This window comes from Ranitomeya variabilis, chromosome 8 (genome assembly GCF_051348905.1).
Source record: "Ranitomeya variabilis isolate aRanVar5 chromosome 8, aRanVar5.hap1, whole genome shotgun sequence".
NCBI lineage: Eukaryota > Metazoa > Chordata > Amphibia > Anura > Dendrobatidae > Ranitomeya > Ranitomeya variabilis.
The window spans coordinates 171168060-171185293 of NC_135239.1; the positions used below are offsets into that span (position 1 = coordinate 171168060).

General features: G+C 44.0%; 1 protein-coding gene across 3 annotated transcripts in view; it reads right to left on the reverse strand.

Moving 5' to 3' along the window:
* TMPRSS6 (transmembrane serine protease 6) overlaps positions 1 to 17234 on the reverse strand; it is a 106756-nt gene that overhangs the window by 22111 nt on the left and 67411 nt on the right. For all 3 annotated transcript variants that reach the window (XM_077277727.1, XM_077277726.1, XM_077277725.1), the window contains 2 exons: positions 4251 to 4363; positions 2564 to 2673 (listed from right to left, as the gene is read on the reverse strand). In XM_077277727.1, coding sequence (XP_077133842.1) covers positions 2564 to 2673; positions 4251 to 4363 — 223 coding nt within the window. The remainder of the gene's footprint in view (positions 1 to 2563; positions 2674 to 4250; positions 4364 to 17234) is intronic.

The following is a 17234-nucleotide window of genomic DNA, read 5'->3' on the forward strand; positions in this document are numbered from 1 at the left end:
TCTACATATCATCTACAATTTAGTGGAGATGGAGTAGTTCAAGATTTATGAAGTATAAAAAATGATTTGGTAACTTAAAGGGTTGTGTTGTACCTTTAGAGACATTTTTTTTTTATTACTTGAATATATTTGGGCTTAAAAATCTTATTTGCATTTGGGTTTCCTTAAAATTTTGGCATCTAAGGAGTAAGGTTTCTCCTAGTGGAGAGTGACAGGCCAGATCTGGCCTGTCAGGGTGAGAAGACTTACTGTATACGCCATGCATGCTCCTCTGGGAAATTAAATATGCAAACTGTCTCTTCAGAGAGGAAGAGGACTAGAACTCTGTAGTGCCAACTATTGGAAGCAGCAATCCTAAAAGTCTCTATCGACCCTTTAAAGAGCCTTGGCATATGATTAGGATAAAAGCCAAACCCCAAAATCTCAATTTGCAGGCACGTTGTTTCGTGGTGCTACCGTTTCTCAGTGCAAAGTATGAGATTTGATTTGGCTGGGTGAGAGGCTTAAGAGTCGTATCTAAGGGGTAAGGTTTTTCCTAGTGGAGAGTGACAAGCCAGACCTGGCATGTTAGAGTGAGAAGACTTACTGTATACACTATGCATGCTTCTCTGGGAAATTAATATGCAAATTGTCTCTTCAGAGAGGAAGAGGACTAGAACTCTAGAGCCAATTCTAAAAGTCACTATCGACCCTTTATCGAGCCTTGGCATAGGATTTAGGATAAAAAGCCAAACCAAAATCTCAATTTGCAGACACGGTGTTTCGTGGTGCTACCGCTCCTCAGTGCAAAGTATGAGATTTGATTTGCCTAGGTGAGAGGCTTAAGACTTGGATCTAAGGGGTAAGGTTTCTCCTTGTGGAGAGGGACAAACCAATAGGTGGCACTAGAGTTCAAGTCCTCTTCCTCTATGAAGAGGCAATTTGCATATTTAATTTCCCAGAGGCGCATGCATAGCATATATGTCTTCTCACTCGGACATGCCAGGCGTGGTATGTCACTCTCCAAAAGAAGAAACCTTACCCTTAGAGCCAAGTTTTAAGCCTCGACAGCTTGACATTTGATGGTATAATTTATCTCCAGGTCAAAGTAGTAGTGGTACTTCCTACTGCACATGGTCACAGATGCCTATTAACATTCTAGGTCAGGCTTCTCTCAAGTGTAAAAAGTGTCAGCAATAATGTTCTACAGTGACGACCTACCTGGACAAAACAAATGTGATTTGCTAATTATAGGTATTTTGGAATATATTTATAATAACATATTTGTGTGGCGCCCCAGGGTCCTGGTCTTCACAGTAGCATTGCTTTCCTCACGGGGAGAGTGATGTTACATTTGGAAGCGATGAAGGATATGTTTTATCAGGTAATCACAATGCATACAACATATTCACACTCCAGGCCAGAAGGGGGAGCTCTAAGCCTAGTATAGGGTGAACTCCCCTATAAATACATTCTGATCTGGAGGGAAAGGGTTCAGAAAGTTACAAACAAAGAAGAGAGCAGACCGACATAGAGTGCCAGAAGGTCTGAAGGGGTCGTGTAGTCTGAAGTACTACAGCTCCTGGAAAGAGACATACAGAAAGTCGAACATTGTTCGGTGAGCATGAAGGAGAGCGAAGCACAGGAGAGTAACATCAGGGGAGACCAGCTAAGAGAAGGCTACCTCCCTCTGAGGCGCAGATAACCGGTAGCCGGACCACTGAGGTTGTAAGGGACTCTACAACTTACAGCAGAGACCGGCAGGACAGCTGAACTGCAAGTTACCTGTTCGTCACACACACCTAAGACACAGTAACACATAGAGCCTGGGGCGTGATAGAGTCCCCGTAAAAAGGCTCGAGTTACCTGTCATGCAGGTATTGTCCTATACTATATGGGAGACAGAGAGAAGAACTGTGAGGACCTTATCTGAAGCCATAGGCAGTAAGGGACTACAACACCACCACACTAGAGGAAGGCTTTTAACTTCACCTGGTAAAGGGGACTCTGGATTTTCTTCCAAGCCGGCCGGACCCTGCCTGCCCTGTGATATGGTGCCCTGGACTGTGGCTGCCTGAAGCCTTCAGTAAACCAGGTAAAGAGACTGCAAACCTGTGTCTTCGTTCTTTACTGCACCATTCACCATCTTCCATCTACACACCGGAAGCCCTGGGGATACATTTCACCTGTGGGAAGTTATATCATCTAGCTGCCATAACATCACCCCAGAGGACCCCTTAAAGCAGCGTCGGTCACCACTGACCGAATACCACAGGTGGCATCACAAACATAAACTTTATTCATTTTCCCCTATTACATGGGCGCCCAGGGCCACGGACCGGGTCGCCACCGTGACATCCCCCTGTGAACACCGGACCCGGTACCGGGTACCCTATGGCCCTGTTGGGCAACTCATTCGTATTTCTCTATTTTTTCCTTTTACTGTAGAACCCCTTTAACTGTAATGCTCTTATTTCACTGGATTTAAGCTAAGATGCTGCTTTTACTGATTAGCGACAGCCTTACAACTATGTTGCTTATGTGTACATTAAATACAAACTAAAAGTAGTAAAAGAAGTCGTACCTCCGATTTTGGATGGTCCACTGTCCTTGCATACAAGGGGCAAATGTGTACTGTCCTGTAAGCTTATAGCCTTCGAACCTCAGAGCAACCCCATACTCTGAAGAGGGGACCTGTCATGATAATAGGAGACCAAATTATAGCATATATATTAATCAAAGAGTAGAGGGCAAAAAGGTCATAATGTCTGATATACAGTATATCATACCATCTTATAGGGAGATCAGTCCACTGAGATCGTTTTTTCATGTGACAAGTTCCCTTTAACTAATTTTTTGAGATCTATTTGGTACTTTAAAGGGGTTTTCGCATTCCAGAAAACTCTTTTTCTACAGTGGCAGTTTGTTTAAAAAAAAAACTTACTGAGCTATACTCACCCTCCCTTTGTTCACCTGTCACGGGTTACCGCGACAGAGAGGAGCCAGAAGACCGCAGCATCTGATTTCTCCTATTCCTGTACTGATTAGAAGCACTTAACCTTCTTATTAAACAGTGTAAATTTCTTTTGCCAGTGCAGGGGTTAATCTGCTTTGTTGAGAGCTCCTGGAGCCTTAAGGCTCCCAGATGTGCACTGTTAGCCACTCCACTCCCATCTCCTATATAATCCTGACCATGGCTAGCACTCATTGTCAAAGTTAGCTTATGCTGCATGGCTAGTGGTTGTTGGTGGTTATTGGAGAAGGTGGATTTGGTGGATTTATCTGTGACTGCTGTTAGGTTTTGAGCGTGTGATAATTCCCTTTCTTCTCCTACTTTGGTTTAACCCCATCCTCCACTCCCTGGTGCATTCCTCTGTTATATGTGAGTCTATATTTGTATGTTTGGTATTTTTCATTACCCCTGCTCCTATTGACTTGTTAGTCTGGTTGGTGTATAACGGTATGCTACTATTCCCCTCTTCCCTGGGTGGGGGAGGAGTACAGACTGATGGCAGATTCAGGAGCTAAGGCAAAGAACGTGGCCCCGACATCTTCACCATCAGAAGTAATCCGGGGAACAGGGCGAGGTAGGGCACCCCTAGCTTTAGGGACAGGGCAGGAGCCCCTGGTCATGGGACACCAGGCAACAGGCTCGTGACACCAGTGCTGAGTCTTCACCACTTTTCCCAGTATCTGTCATTGTCTGACATCACATTGGCAACACTGCAGCCAATCGGTGAGCTTAGCCGATCTGTCTGAATTGACATTATGAGCTGTTGAGCTTACTAACTGATTGCTGTGCTGTTGACACGATGTCAGTGTTGAAAGCAATAAGAGAGACCAGGAGCAGTATCAGAGACTTGCGCTGAACCCGTGGACAGTGAGTAAAATGCAGTTTGTTTTTATTTTTGAAACCGGAAAACAAAACTTGAATACAGTTATTGATAGAACCAATGATATGGCTACATTGAGAAGTTGCCAGATGGGATCACTCCTTTCGTTGGGAAGAAACATTCTCCATGGTTTTGTATTTGACAGTATGGAAAAAATAATCTCTTGTAAATATTCTAGTTTACAGCTGGGAAAGTGGAAAAAAGACACAAGTCCGTCAAGTTTGACCAGGTCTTTATTATTTTCTTTAGGTATGAAAATAAATTTTCCCTTCTAAGAATAAATGATCAGAAAGAAACAATACCAACTCATGTAACAGGTAAAAACGCGCTTACTGTTCCCTGCAGGAAAAGTAATACCGCTGTAAGTCCTATACTCACTGTTATGTTCCAGGTGCAGTATGGATAAGGTGGGTAGTAGAAGGGGTAATACGGTGTCCTCAGGTGACCCTGGACATGGAATCCTTCCTTCAATACAACGCCCTTTTCACAGGCTGTTAGCAAAAATAAATGTCCGAATTTACCATTACAGAACAGAACTTATTCAGAAATTTAATAAAACCAAAAAGTACTTTCCTCTGCGATAAAATCAGGTTAGAATAATGAAATGAAAAATTTGCCTGGACATAAGTTTCATGTAACTTGGTAATATCACCATACAGTAGTACTATTAAACAGAAAAGGCGGAGGTGGAGAGGGTGAAATGTTTAAAAGGCATAAAGTACTCCCTGATACCGGGTATGCATTTAGGGAACTTATTTTTAATTGCTTCAATTAATTAAAAATTAAAAATCTAAGCAATTTTTTGATCAGTTTTTGTTACACAAAGACTACTTTTGTGTCTACAGCTCTTATGCAGATCTATGCGCTCGCTTATAAAATTGAAGGGGCTGTCAGGGACAATGGTGATCCATCCATAGGAAAAGTCATCAATATGAGATTGGTGGGGTTTTGTCACCTGTCATCTCCACCGATCAGCTGATATCTGTTCTAGCAGTGGCTGAATGTAAGCAATGTATGGAGTATAACACAGCAGCTCTGTATATTGTTTAGTGGCCACTGCCAAATACTGCAAGTTTACTCTTTATTACACACCTGTCCCTGATATCTCAGGCTCTGCTTCCTTCTCCTCGGTCTGCTGCCCTCTGCTGTGCTCCACATCATATTTTACAGGTTGCCCGGCTTTGGCTCAATGACGACATCTCTCTAATTTTATTTAAAGCCCATGAGGACATGCAACTTTGTCTTTTGCCCTTTTACACCGTGCTTTAACTTGCTTCTATTCCCACTGGGTTCCACATCATCCATCCTGCTGCTCCCAAAATCCCTGAGTGTGCCAAGACCTCGCTTACCACCTGCTTGCCGCACACACGCCAAAGGTCCGTGTGCCCACCCAGACCAGTGGCTTAGAGGATTCATCTCTCCAAGGTGAGCCTAAATACTCCTATCCGAATATAGTCACTGCCGGAGCAGATATTAGCTGATTATGGGGACAATCAGATTATTAGTAGCATCTTTGCTAATATATTAATTAACACAAAGTTGACTGATGATGAGTATTATAATTTAGAGCGGAATTCGCAATTCCTCAGGCTTCAGAATTATCCATCAAAACCGAGGCTAGAGTATAATGGAGGCGACATCAATATTGGTCCAATATTATTAAATATGCAAAATACGTGTGCACGGGCTATAAAACGGTGTTTACAGATGGACATACCCCAAATATACTTTTACTGCATCTAATACAGTAGATGGGATGAGACCACACGTTAGCGTAATTTCAGGTATTTTTCTGCTTTGCAAGGTGCAATGGAATAGACGGCTTTTTACATGAAGTTAACCAGTGTCAGACATGGAATGTCTCGATGAAGAACGCAGATTGGTCTCGTTAAAGGTCATATATACATTTTATTGATGATTTTAAAGGCAATCGACTGGAACATTAGTTGTGAAAGGGCAAAACTAGACCGGTTCAGCAGGAATAGCCTTGTTTTATAAGGGGTCACATAGTGTGAGCTGAACAGGTTCTTCTGGGGCACACTTTACCCACCTGACGGGCAGTGGATTGCGCTTTACAATCTGAAATCTTGTTAAAAGAACCTGTTCTGGATTTGGTATAAATGTGTCCCTTACATCTGTGTTCCTAGACTACAAGTGTATGCTATGTATGTTCCTTCCAGCTCTTCTGAGAGGGTAAGCACAGAACTCCTAACGCCCTATTAAGTTAAGTACACATAATGGGATTTTGCTGAGTTTTTGACGCTGCATATTTTTGCTTTGCAAAAAACACAACGTCTCACGCACTTGACCACATTTTTTCCTGGGGCAGATCCTGTCCGAGGAAAAAAATATCAGCATGCCTGAGTGTAATGTGATATTCGGATCGCACTTGACCATTCAAGTCAATGAGTGCATGAGAAACATCGGACAGCACTCGGATGACGTCTGAGTGCAGTTCGATTTCCATGCACTGACACAATGGAGAAAATGGAGATTTTTTTTCTCCATCTTCTCCTCATCTGAGAGAATCGGATCACACTATGATCACACTCTGATCGAACGTTGATCAGAGTGTTCTTTGAATAATTAGCCCAATTCACGCTCATGAGAGAATCTCTTGCCGTCTGCACCTGCCCTAAGCATGTCTAAAAGTTAATGTTTTTCTGGCCCAAATTCTATGCTGAATTATTTTATGATATATTTCTATAGAGTAGGGTTATTTTTTTTATTTCACATATAGTATAAATAGGTTATACTTGTGATTTTTTTTTTTTACTTTAGATGTGTTCCTAATACAATGATATAGGATGTACTAGTTTTCATTTTATCTGTATCAATACGGTTCTAGGTCTCAGCAGTTCCACTTCTGACTCACTCTTCATGTGACCTGTGCTGTGCGTAAAAGAAGCTGGCTGATTGGCTCGAGTTACTTGAGTTGCTAAGCCACACCCCTTTTATGTCACGTGGATGTATAGACATAAAATGGGGCTGGGTTATTCTAATGAGCAGTCAGCCAGCCCCCTTTACACATAGTACTAATCAGGTGCCAAGACGAAAAACTCTCTATACATAGACAGACTGACTCAAAAGATTGGGTCCCCATTGTTTTCAATGGGGTTCGATTTTGGAGTAAAGTTTGGGTCAAGCACCAGAACCCGGGTCCGCTCATCCCTAGTGCTGTTCCTTCGCTTACAAATCATCAGCTTGGGGCCCCTATGCACATTAGACTGTCTGATCCCATTGATATCGGCAGGTTCCTCTCTGGCTTTCAGTCATTATTTGATTGACAGCTTGCTCTACACAGATGCACTGCAGATATTGGCAGGTTCCTCTCTGGCTTTCAGTCATGATTTGATTGACAGCTCGCTCTACACAGATGCACTGCAGAGCCGGCTGTCAGTCAAAGTGCCAACCGGTGCTCACAGGATAGTGAGTGGTTCTGTGTGCGGTGATTGTGCATGCACGCCCCCATGACTGAAAGCCGGCGGCTCCCGGTGGCAAATAGGATAATTTTTTTACTGGTAGCCCACATTCACTGCGGTGGCTGGGCAGCAATGTAACGCCATTTACCTGCAGATTAACCCTATATCAGCAGGAAAAAAGCATTTTCCAAAGAGACAAGTTCCCTTTAAGTTCTATATTGTTATGTTAGGAACAAATCTAAATGTAATGTTTAACATGGACTATCCCTTTTTCAATGTCTCTCCGCTTCTTGCAGGTTCTATACCGGGAAACATGCCATAGGAGGTACACATGGTGGCCCTCGCATACATTTCTGCAATTGCTGAAGAATACCCAATATGCCTGAACGGTAAGGGGCCCCATATACAGTAGACAGCTGTTGTCTGAGCCCGCCGATATCGATGGGTTTGGCTGCCAGTAGTCTAATGTGTATGGGGGCTTTAAAGCTCTGTTCACACGGCTGTTTTGAAGTTCTATTTGTCTCTTCTATTTTAGCAACAAACAAAAAGAAATAAATGTCCAAAAACTGATCTGGTGTATAACTGATGTAAACGGAAGCAGAGGGTCCCCACTGATTATTATGGGGTCTGTTAAATGTCCGTTTTTAGAACGGAAGAAACATTTTGGCATTGTGTGCTTTTTATTCACTTTCTTTTTCCAAAAACTGATATATAATGATTTATGGGGTCCTCCTGATTCTGTTCGCATCCGTTTTGGACATTAATTCCTTTTGTTTGTTCCTAAAATGAAAAAGATAAACTGAATGTCCAAACCCAAAAGTATCCATGTAACAGAATATTGAAAACGTTAATATATCATTGATTGAAAGGCTAGGATGGCAATATTTCATGGTTGCCGCTAACAGATGCAATATTGTCTTCCATAACGGCCTTTTGTAAACGTAAGGTGAATAAACTATTTGTATCCTCAAAGAATCTCAGAGTGCAGCCATCAGGAATCACAAGAACGCTTCCTAATTACCCCTTCATCCGTTACATCGAGGTGCGACGTCGTGTTGTATTGTTTTGCATTGAATATCATGTATACAGGGGACAATTGCAATTACTTTCTACACTTCTGTTATTTCTTTGCCTGAATAGAAGCCAGTCCACTGTTTAAGATTCCGTAATACATTGTTATCATATTTCACTGCCTTCCAGGAAATGTTCTTGGCACTTTTCATACCTGGAAAGGTTCTTTTTTTTAATAGGGATCAATAGCATGGCAATAAAAACATCAGCTAAAAAATCCAGCTATTCCTTTTCACTAAATTGTTTTATTTACTGAGCATTAGCAATCAAAATGCTGCACATGTAGCAATGTCCTAAATGCTGAAAACAAAATTCTGCCTTACACACAATATGTTGGTTCCTTAAAGAGGTATTCTTAAGTTGTATCATGAACACTTCAGATCAATACAGTCTCCTTACTTACTGGTTTCTGGAAGGGAGGCCTCTACTCATTGAGTGACAATTCTGGTGATTAGCAGAGCTATGTTATTAGTAGAACTATAAAGCTCAGCACAAAATCTGCTGTAACACATTTAGTGGTTTGTTCTGGAGTCTACACTGTTTTAACTGTATTTGCATACACATATAAAAAGACATTTGAACAAGCACACAAGCACATAGCTTAGGACAGTGAGATTTATAAGGAGCAGAGTTGTAGTTTCAGTAGTATTATAAAGCTCGGCGCAAGTTCTGCTGTAACACATTTAGTGATTTGTTCGGGAGTCTACACTGTTATCACTGTATTTGCATACACATAGAGAAGGACATTTGAACAAGCTCACAGCTTAGGACAGTGAGATCCTTGAGGAGCAGAGTTGTAGTTTTAGTAGTATTATAAAGCTCGGCACAAGTTCTGCTGTAACACATTTAGTGATTTGTTCGGGAATCTACACTGTTATCACTATATTTGCATACACATAGAAAAGGACACTTGAACAAGCACACGGCTTAGGACACTGAGATCTGTGAGGAGCAGAGTTGTAGTTTTAGTAGTATTATAAAGCTTGGCAGACGTTCTGCTGTAAAACATTTAGTGATTTGTTCTGGAGTCTACACTGTTATAACTGTATTAGCATACACATATAAAAGGACATTTGAACAAGCATGCAGCTTAGGACAGTGAGATCTGTGAGGAGCAGAGTTGTAATTTTAGGAGTATTATAAAGCTCATCACAAATTCTGCTGTAACACATTCAGCTATCAGTGTTTCTTCTGAGTCTACACTTTTACCACTTTATTTTCAAATTGAGATCTCTGGGCATTTGAATAAACACATGGCTCAGGAAATGGGAACAGCAATTAGGAAACCTGTATTGGGAAAAAATGATTCTGCAGATTGGTGATTTTGAAAGATTTATAACAGCAGCTTGTCAGGAGCTGAGAGGGACTGGGAGAGAGATTAATAGCTATCTGCTATATAGAAATCAATGGGCTGGAGAGCTGACTGGGATGCTAGAAGTTAATTCCTCTCCTGGAATGTAGCTACTGTGCACTGTTGGCCATGGTCAGGGCAGGCACAAGTGGCTGAGCTCCATAGAAACTAGCTGTACACCAGAAAAGATAAAAGATCTCTTTGCAGGAGAATGACAGCAGATAGGAAAATCAAGTCCCTTGCAAACTTGCTTATTTTTATTATTTAACTAACTAAAGCAATTTAGTAACTTGAGAACACCTCTTTAAAATGAAATATGTCATTGTTTAAATCAAGTTTTTATAATAAATTGTTTTGTAAAAAATTTGGGGCAATTTTTTTTATTTTTTCACATTACCTTCTATATGAAAAAATCTTAAAATATTGCAATTTTCAGTCTAGTCACCAATTTAGTATTAGTCCGATACTTCCTGTGCTGTAGAGGTCACTTTTCAGCGGTCTCATTATTATCACAGACAGAATTATAATGGCAGATATCACCTATAAACAGTATAGATGACACAGGATTCATCATTCACAATAGGTAATGTAAGATTATCTCCTCCTCTTCTCTGCACAATGACCTCTGCACAGATCATGGATCATGCCTAGAAAACTCTCTTATAGAAGTCATACCTTGAGAATCTGATTATACTGCGGAGACTCCAGGAACCAACCACCCCAGATCCGTAGGGAAAGGAAAAGGGGTCATTCTGTGAGATTATGAAAAGTGTCTAGGTATGACTGGGAACGGCCAAAACTCCTTCCTGATTGGTCTATTACTGGGAAACAATTGAAACAAGAGGGGGAGGACAACGAGCATGGGTGAACACTACTAATTTTATGACTTGTGGCCCTTTCCCTGTAACTCCGTGCCCACGATTACTTTCTTTGCCCTATGCAGCTGCTGTGACGCATGTCTCTAAATGCTGTTAACAGTAGATATGGCAAGATGTCTTCCCTATAATTCTGTACAGGTAATAGAATAACAAAATCTACAATCATGGAATACAAATCAGATTAGAAAAAACAAAAAAACAAAATAGGGAATCTTACAATGAGCTATTGCAACTACTAAATGGCATGAGGAATGCTAGCTGCCAATACTTTTCCCCCATGGTAGGAAGCCATATGCGAAACGCGCGTCGGGGTACTCCTTTTGATGGCCACATAGGTTTATTCTACCTTACTATATTTAATTTTTATATTTTGGGAATTCTAGGTATATACCCCTTGTCTTTATACCTTCCTTTATTAGGATCATTTACATGCCTTATTTTGGCTGGATCCTTACAATCATGTGCATGGGTCCACATTGATCCCAGGTGCAGTAGCCTTTTATTTGGCATATGATCAGTATCATCTAGTAGACATATAAGAGATTCCCCTTTATTTTTTTATTTGGATTATTGTGTGCCAATCGGAATGCACTTTATTCCACCATTCTTACTTTTGTTTATTAATATATAATTCTTGAAAAAAAGTATACTGAGGTTGATGTAGCGTTTTTTGCACCTGGTAGAATTTGGCAGGACTTTGTTCCATTGTGTGTTCTATTTCTATGATACATGCCTCTAGGAAATATGGAAATCTTTTTAACGAAGTTTTTACCTCCAATGAATTATGAACTTTTTTTGTTCATGAAGGAAAGTTTTTTCTGCTGTGGTTTTGTGCAGCGCCCCAGAGTCCTGGTCGTTGCAGTACTGTGGCTCCGCCACTATGGGGAGCCATGGTGCGTCCGATGGCACTGAAGGAGTTCATCTGACCAGGTATCACAGACACCAATACATTTCACAGCCGGGCCTCCGGGGGGAGCTAAGGGTTCTATTCATTAGGCCACTCCCCACCATAGTGGGTAAACTGGGGGTCAGGCAGGAAGTTAGATCAGAAGCTGACTGGGTCGGAACCAGGCAACACCTTGTGGCAGAGGGTGTTGTAGGGGAAGAGACAGTAGGGTCTCTGTCAGGGGTGGGATCCTGACAGAGGCTTGGCATTGAAGAGAACGTAACGGGTCCGCGCCAGCTCCGGGAAGCGGCGGGACCCAAGAAAGGACTAGAAGCGAGATAGATTGTGCTGAGTGAGAAACGAGATCAAGCAATAGGAGAATTCCAGTAGGGGTCTTGCTGTAAGACCGGAGCAACACCCTACTGAGGCGCACTACCGGTGGCCGGAACGCCGAGGGAGTATTATAAGATTCAGCTTCAAGCAATACTCTAAACAGCGGCAGGACAGTCAGTTTAAGGCGGGCTGTCTAACACATATCACCTATGAAGTCTTGGGAGGCAATTGCGGGAGAGGGGCGTCTCTAGGGTCCCGGAAGAACTCCAGGCCTATCCGACAAACGGGTGCCGTTCTAACTGTAACATCAGGAAGGGACGGAAGATTAGAAGAACATCATTTAATCGAGTTGTGAGGGAACTTAAGAAACAGACACAACGGTTGTGGGGTACTTTCCGTAAGCACAGCAGGGGAGGACTAGAACACATAGCGCTAAGAAGGAAGGCACCGTTTTCCACCTGTGAAGTGAACTCTGGAGGTGCCATTGGACCGACCGGACTTGCGCAGCCTGGAGAACCGTATTCTGGACTGAGGACTCAGAGATCTCCAGTAAAGAGGTAAAGAGACTGCAACCTGGTGTCCTCGTTATTTACCGCGACCTGCACCCCACAACTGCACCGTTACAACACCACTTACTGCACCGGACGTCCCCCACTGACAGACAGGGCCACGGACCGGGTCTAGCCACCGTGATAACCCCAGGACTGAGACCTAGAGGCCCGGCTCCGGGTACCCCTCGGCCCGGCTCCGGGTACCCCTCGGCCCTGCGGCGGTGTGGGGGCGCTCCAAACTTGGCGTCACGAACAGGATCTACTTAAGCCTGAAGAATCAGGTCATGTGTGCCTTGGAACTGTGATTTATAGTGCTTGGACTGTACTTTATTAGAAGGGCCGTGTATTGCCGCTTGCCGCCAGAAGTTCCCGCCAAAACCGCCGCCATTACAGCGCTAAGGAGAGCGCAGGAGAAGAAGAAGGGCGTGGAAGTGGGCGTGAACAAGCTGAAGAGCGCGAAAGACAATGGCCGCCCAGTCTAAATATCTCGGCCCCTTGAGGACGTGTCCGTCAGCAGCCGAGATCCGCCTCCTGATCCTCAATGGTGGGCAGAGACCGAGAAAACGGAACCGCCCACGAAGGAGAGAGCGGGAAAAGGACCAGGAAGAAGAAGCGAGCAACATGGAGGACGCCATGGCCAGCCGCCCGGAGCCAGAGTGTGGGGTCGGAGCCGAGGACTCCCCCAGCTACCCGGAGAGGCACCGCAGCCAGACCTCCACAGTTGACGCTGACCTCCTGCAGACCGGAGCGGACGAGCTGATCCACCAACCCCGGCGGATGCAGCTGAGCACTGAGGCCGGGTGGAAGAAGACCATCATCGGGAGCCTCGCCAGACGTCTGTCGGCAGCCTCGTCTGGTCCGGAGCAAGAAAGAAGTTCCAGCGCTCCGAAGCCAGAAAGCAGGGCCCTGCCGGAAAGCGAGATGCTGCAAGCAGAGATGACAACGCTGCAGCACAAGGCCCCGCAACCAGCGTTCCAGACCCCAGCGGAGGCGGAGCAGACCGGCACCGGAGGGACCGCATCTGAAGCAGGTATGAAGGACGACCCTGCCCTGACGACCGACACCACTCCAGCGACTGCTAGTGCCACAGCTGCTGACTCCGTTCCAGTGACTGATCTTGCAGCAGCCGCTACCTCTGCTGCAGCAAATGCCCATACTCAAGCTGCGCAGACCTCCATCGCTGCGCATGATTTAACTGTACATGAGAGACGGATTAACGGCGTGTGTCCAGCACTAGGTGCAACCCTGGACTTCACCCTTCCCGGGCCAAGAGGGGTTAAGTGCCAGGTGCAGCCCTGGAAGCCGTTCAACTAAGCCTCGGAAACCTGAAACTGTAAATAGTTAACTGTTTATTTCCTTGCTGTTTTGCTGCTAAAACCCGTCCTGGGTTAACTCTTAAAGGGATCCCTTTGTTTACCCGGGATCCCTATTGCTTTTTATTTTTGCTTTCACTTTCATTTTTGCTTTTTTGTTCCACAAGTTTTAAAAACTGCTGAATCATGAACAGTGCATGATCCGAACTCTTTTGTATATAGTTTACACCTTCTTAAGGGTGTTTCCTACTTACTTAAAGACTCTTTGCGAAGATACCTTTCCTACTGGTTTTACTTAAAGACTCTTTGCGAAGATACCGTACCGGAGCTTTTGCTGAGTATGGACTGGTAGTCTGAGAAGACGAACTACCTCAGAAAGATTTGATCCCCTCTTAAAGGGGATGTCGAAAGTGTACTTATGAGTGATACTGTTTCAGAACAGTAATGCGATGACAATGCCTAAAGTAAAAATGATAATGCTTACATGTAAAAGTTATGTGTATTGAAATGGTTAACTGTAGAAAGAAATGTTGATAATGTTCCTTAGAAGAAAGTGTGAGAGCTAGAAGAAAGATGCAGTAGGCCCGTAGGGGTAGACAGAGTGTCCTGCATAGTCGGAAGTAAGAAAGTATTAATGAAGGTTGATGATATAAGGAAATAGTTAATAATGTTGATAAGAAATGGGGATAGAAGGTAAACCCTGAGTCCTCCATAGTAAGTCAGTTGATGTAGAGAAAGAGTTAGTAATGTGTTACAGAGGACAGAAAGTGAACCCGTAGGGGTTAGGTAGTGAGTCCTCATAGGAGCTATACGTAGATGGCTCAGTGCTCTTAAACAGAAAGTATGTTATGTTCTATACCATGTATAGCAGTTGAAAATGCAGTAGGTCCTGGCTGAACGGGACGGTCCTGTAGCAGAAAGGAGAGGCAGTAGGTCTGGTGCCAATAGGACAGGCGGTCCTGCAGATCCAAAGTAGGAGAATGAGAAAGTTAAAATGCCTTATAATGTGATTATAGGAAGGTCTTTAGTGGATAAAGAGTGTATGTCCTTAAAGGCAAAGTTAAATTATTGTTCAGTAATGTTTGCACTTAGTAGAATACCCGGTTGGGTAAGAAAAGTTAATTATAGCATGTTGCTATGATATTTTTGCCATGTTTGTAACGTTCAAGTGTCCTCACCTCCCATAAAGGGAAACCTGTTCAAGTATACTTATTGTCATTGCACTCAACAAAATTGTATGTCTTTTTGCTAACTTGTATTGTAGTTTTCTTCCCAGTCCCGGAGTACTGTGTTTAACCAGGGGGGAGTGCAGCGCCCCAGAGTCCTGGTCGTTGCAGTACTGTGGCTCCGCCACTATGGGGAGCCATGGTGCGTCTGATGGCACTGAAGGAGTTCATCTGACCAGGTATCACAGACACCAATACATTTCACAGCCGGGCCTCCGGGGGGAGCTAAGGGTTCTATTCATTAGGCCACTCCCCACCATAGTGGGTAAACTGGGGGTCAGGCAGGAAGTTAGATCAGAAGCTGACTGGGTCGGAACCAGGCAACACCTTGTGGCAGAGGGTGTTGTAGGGGAAGAGACAGTAGGGTCTCTGTCAGGGGTGGGATCCTGACAGAGGCTTGGCATTGAAGAGAACGTAACGGGTCCGCGCCAGCTCCGGGAAGCGGCGGGACCCAAGAAAGGACTAGAAGCGAGATAGATTGTGCTGAGTGAGAAACGAGATCAAGCAATAGGAGAATTCCAGTAGGGGTCGTGCTGTAAGACCGGAGCAACACCCTACTGAGGCGCACTACCGGTGGCCGGAACGCCGAGGGAGTATTATAAGATTCAGCTTCAAGCAATACTCTAAACAGCGGCAGGACAGTCAGTTTAAGGCGGGCTGTCTAACACATATCACCTATGAAGTCTTGGGAGGCAATTGCGGGAGAGGGGCGTCTCTAGGGTCCCGGAAGAACTCCAGGCCTATCTGACAAACGGGTGCCGTTCTAACTGTAACATCAGGAAGGGACGGAAGATTAGAAGAACATCATTTAATCGAGTTGTGAGGGAACTTAAGAAACAGACACAACGGTTGTGGGGTACTTTCCGTAAGCACAGCAGGGGAGGACTACAACACATAGCGCTAAGAAGGAAGGCTGTTGTGAAATTGGATTCTGGGCTCCCCCGGTGGCCACTTGTGGAATTGAACTTGTGTGCATCATCCCCTCTGTTCACCTGCTCCTATCAGGATGTGGGAGTCGCTATATAACCTTGCTCCTCTGTCAGTTTCTTGCCGGTCAACAATGTAATCAGAAGCCTTCTGTGTTTGTTCCTGCTACTAGACAACTCCCAGCTAAGTTGGACTTTTGTCCTTGTGTGTTTTTGCATTTTGTTCCTGTTCACAGCTGCTGTTTCGTTACTGTGTCTGGAAAGCTCTTGTGATCGGAAATTGCCACTCTGGTGTTATGAGTTAATGCTAGAGTCTTAAAGGAATTTCTGGATGGTGTTTTGATAGGGTTTTCTGCTGACCATGAAAGTGTCCTTTCTGTCTTCCTGCTATCTAGAAAGCGGACCTCGATTTTGCTAAACCTATTTTCATACTACGTTTGTCATTTCATCTAATATCACCGCCAATATATGTGGGGTCCTCTGTCTGCCTTTTGGGAAAATTTCTCTAGAGGTGAGCCAGGACTGTCTTTTCCTCTGCTAGGATTAGGTAGTTCTCCGGCTGGCGCTGGGCATCTAGGGTTAAAAAACGTAGGCATGCTACCCGGCCACTTCTAGTTGTGCGGCAGGTTTAGTTCATGGTCAGTATAGTTTCCATCTTCCAAGAGCTAGTTCTCATATATGCTGGGCTATGTTCTCTCGCCATTGAGAATCATGACAGTTTGACCGGCCCAAAAAAGGGTTAAATTACTGGCTGAGAAAGGAGAGAAAAAAGAAGTCTGCTACAATTTTTTTTTTTTTTTTTTTTTTTCCTCTAGTTCTGAGTGTGCTCTTAATTGAATCACTTGCTAGTCTGCCTATACTGCAGCCTTCCTCTCTTTCTCTCCTTCTAATCCTTGAATGGCTCTGTGTTCACCTGTTTCAAATGGATCTTCAGAGTGTAGCTACAGGTTTGAATAATCTCGCCACAAAGGTACAAAATTTGCAAGATTTTGTTGTTCATGCACCTATGTCTGAGCCTAGAATTCCTTTGCCTGAATTCTTCTCGGGGAATAGATCTCACTTTCAAAATTTTAAAAATAATTGCAAATTGTTTTTGTCCCTGAAGTCTCGCTCTGCCGGAGACCCTGCACAGCAGGTCAGGATTGTAATTTCCTTGCTCCGGGGCGACCCTCAAGACTGGGCTTTTGCATTGGCACCAGGGGATCCTGCGTTGCTCAAGGTGGATGCTGTGGTGGAGAGGTTGCATCAGATTTGGGGGCAGGTGGTGGACAATTTGAAGTTGTCCCAGGAGAAGACTCAGCTTTTTGCCAACCCCGTCGTCGTGTTGGTCCTCGGCTTTGTGTTGGGGACTTGGTGTGGTTGTCTTCTCGTTTTGTCCCTATGAGGGTTTCTTCTCCTAAGTTTA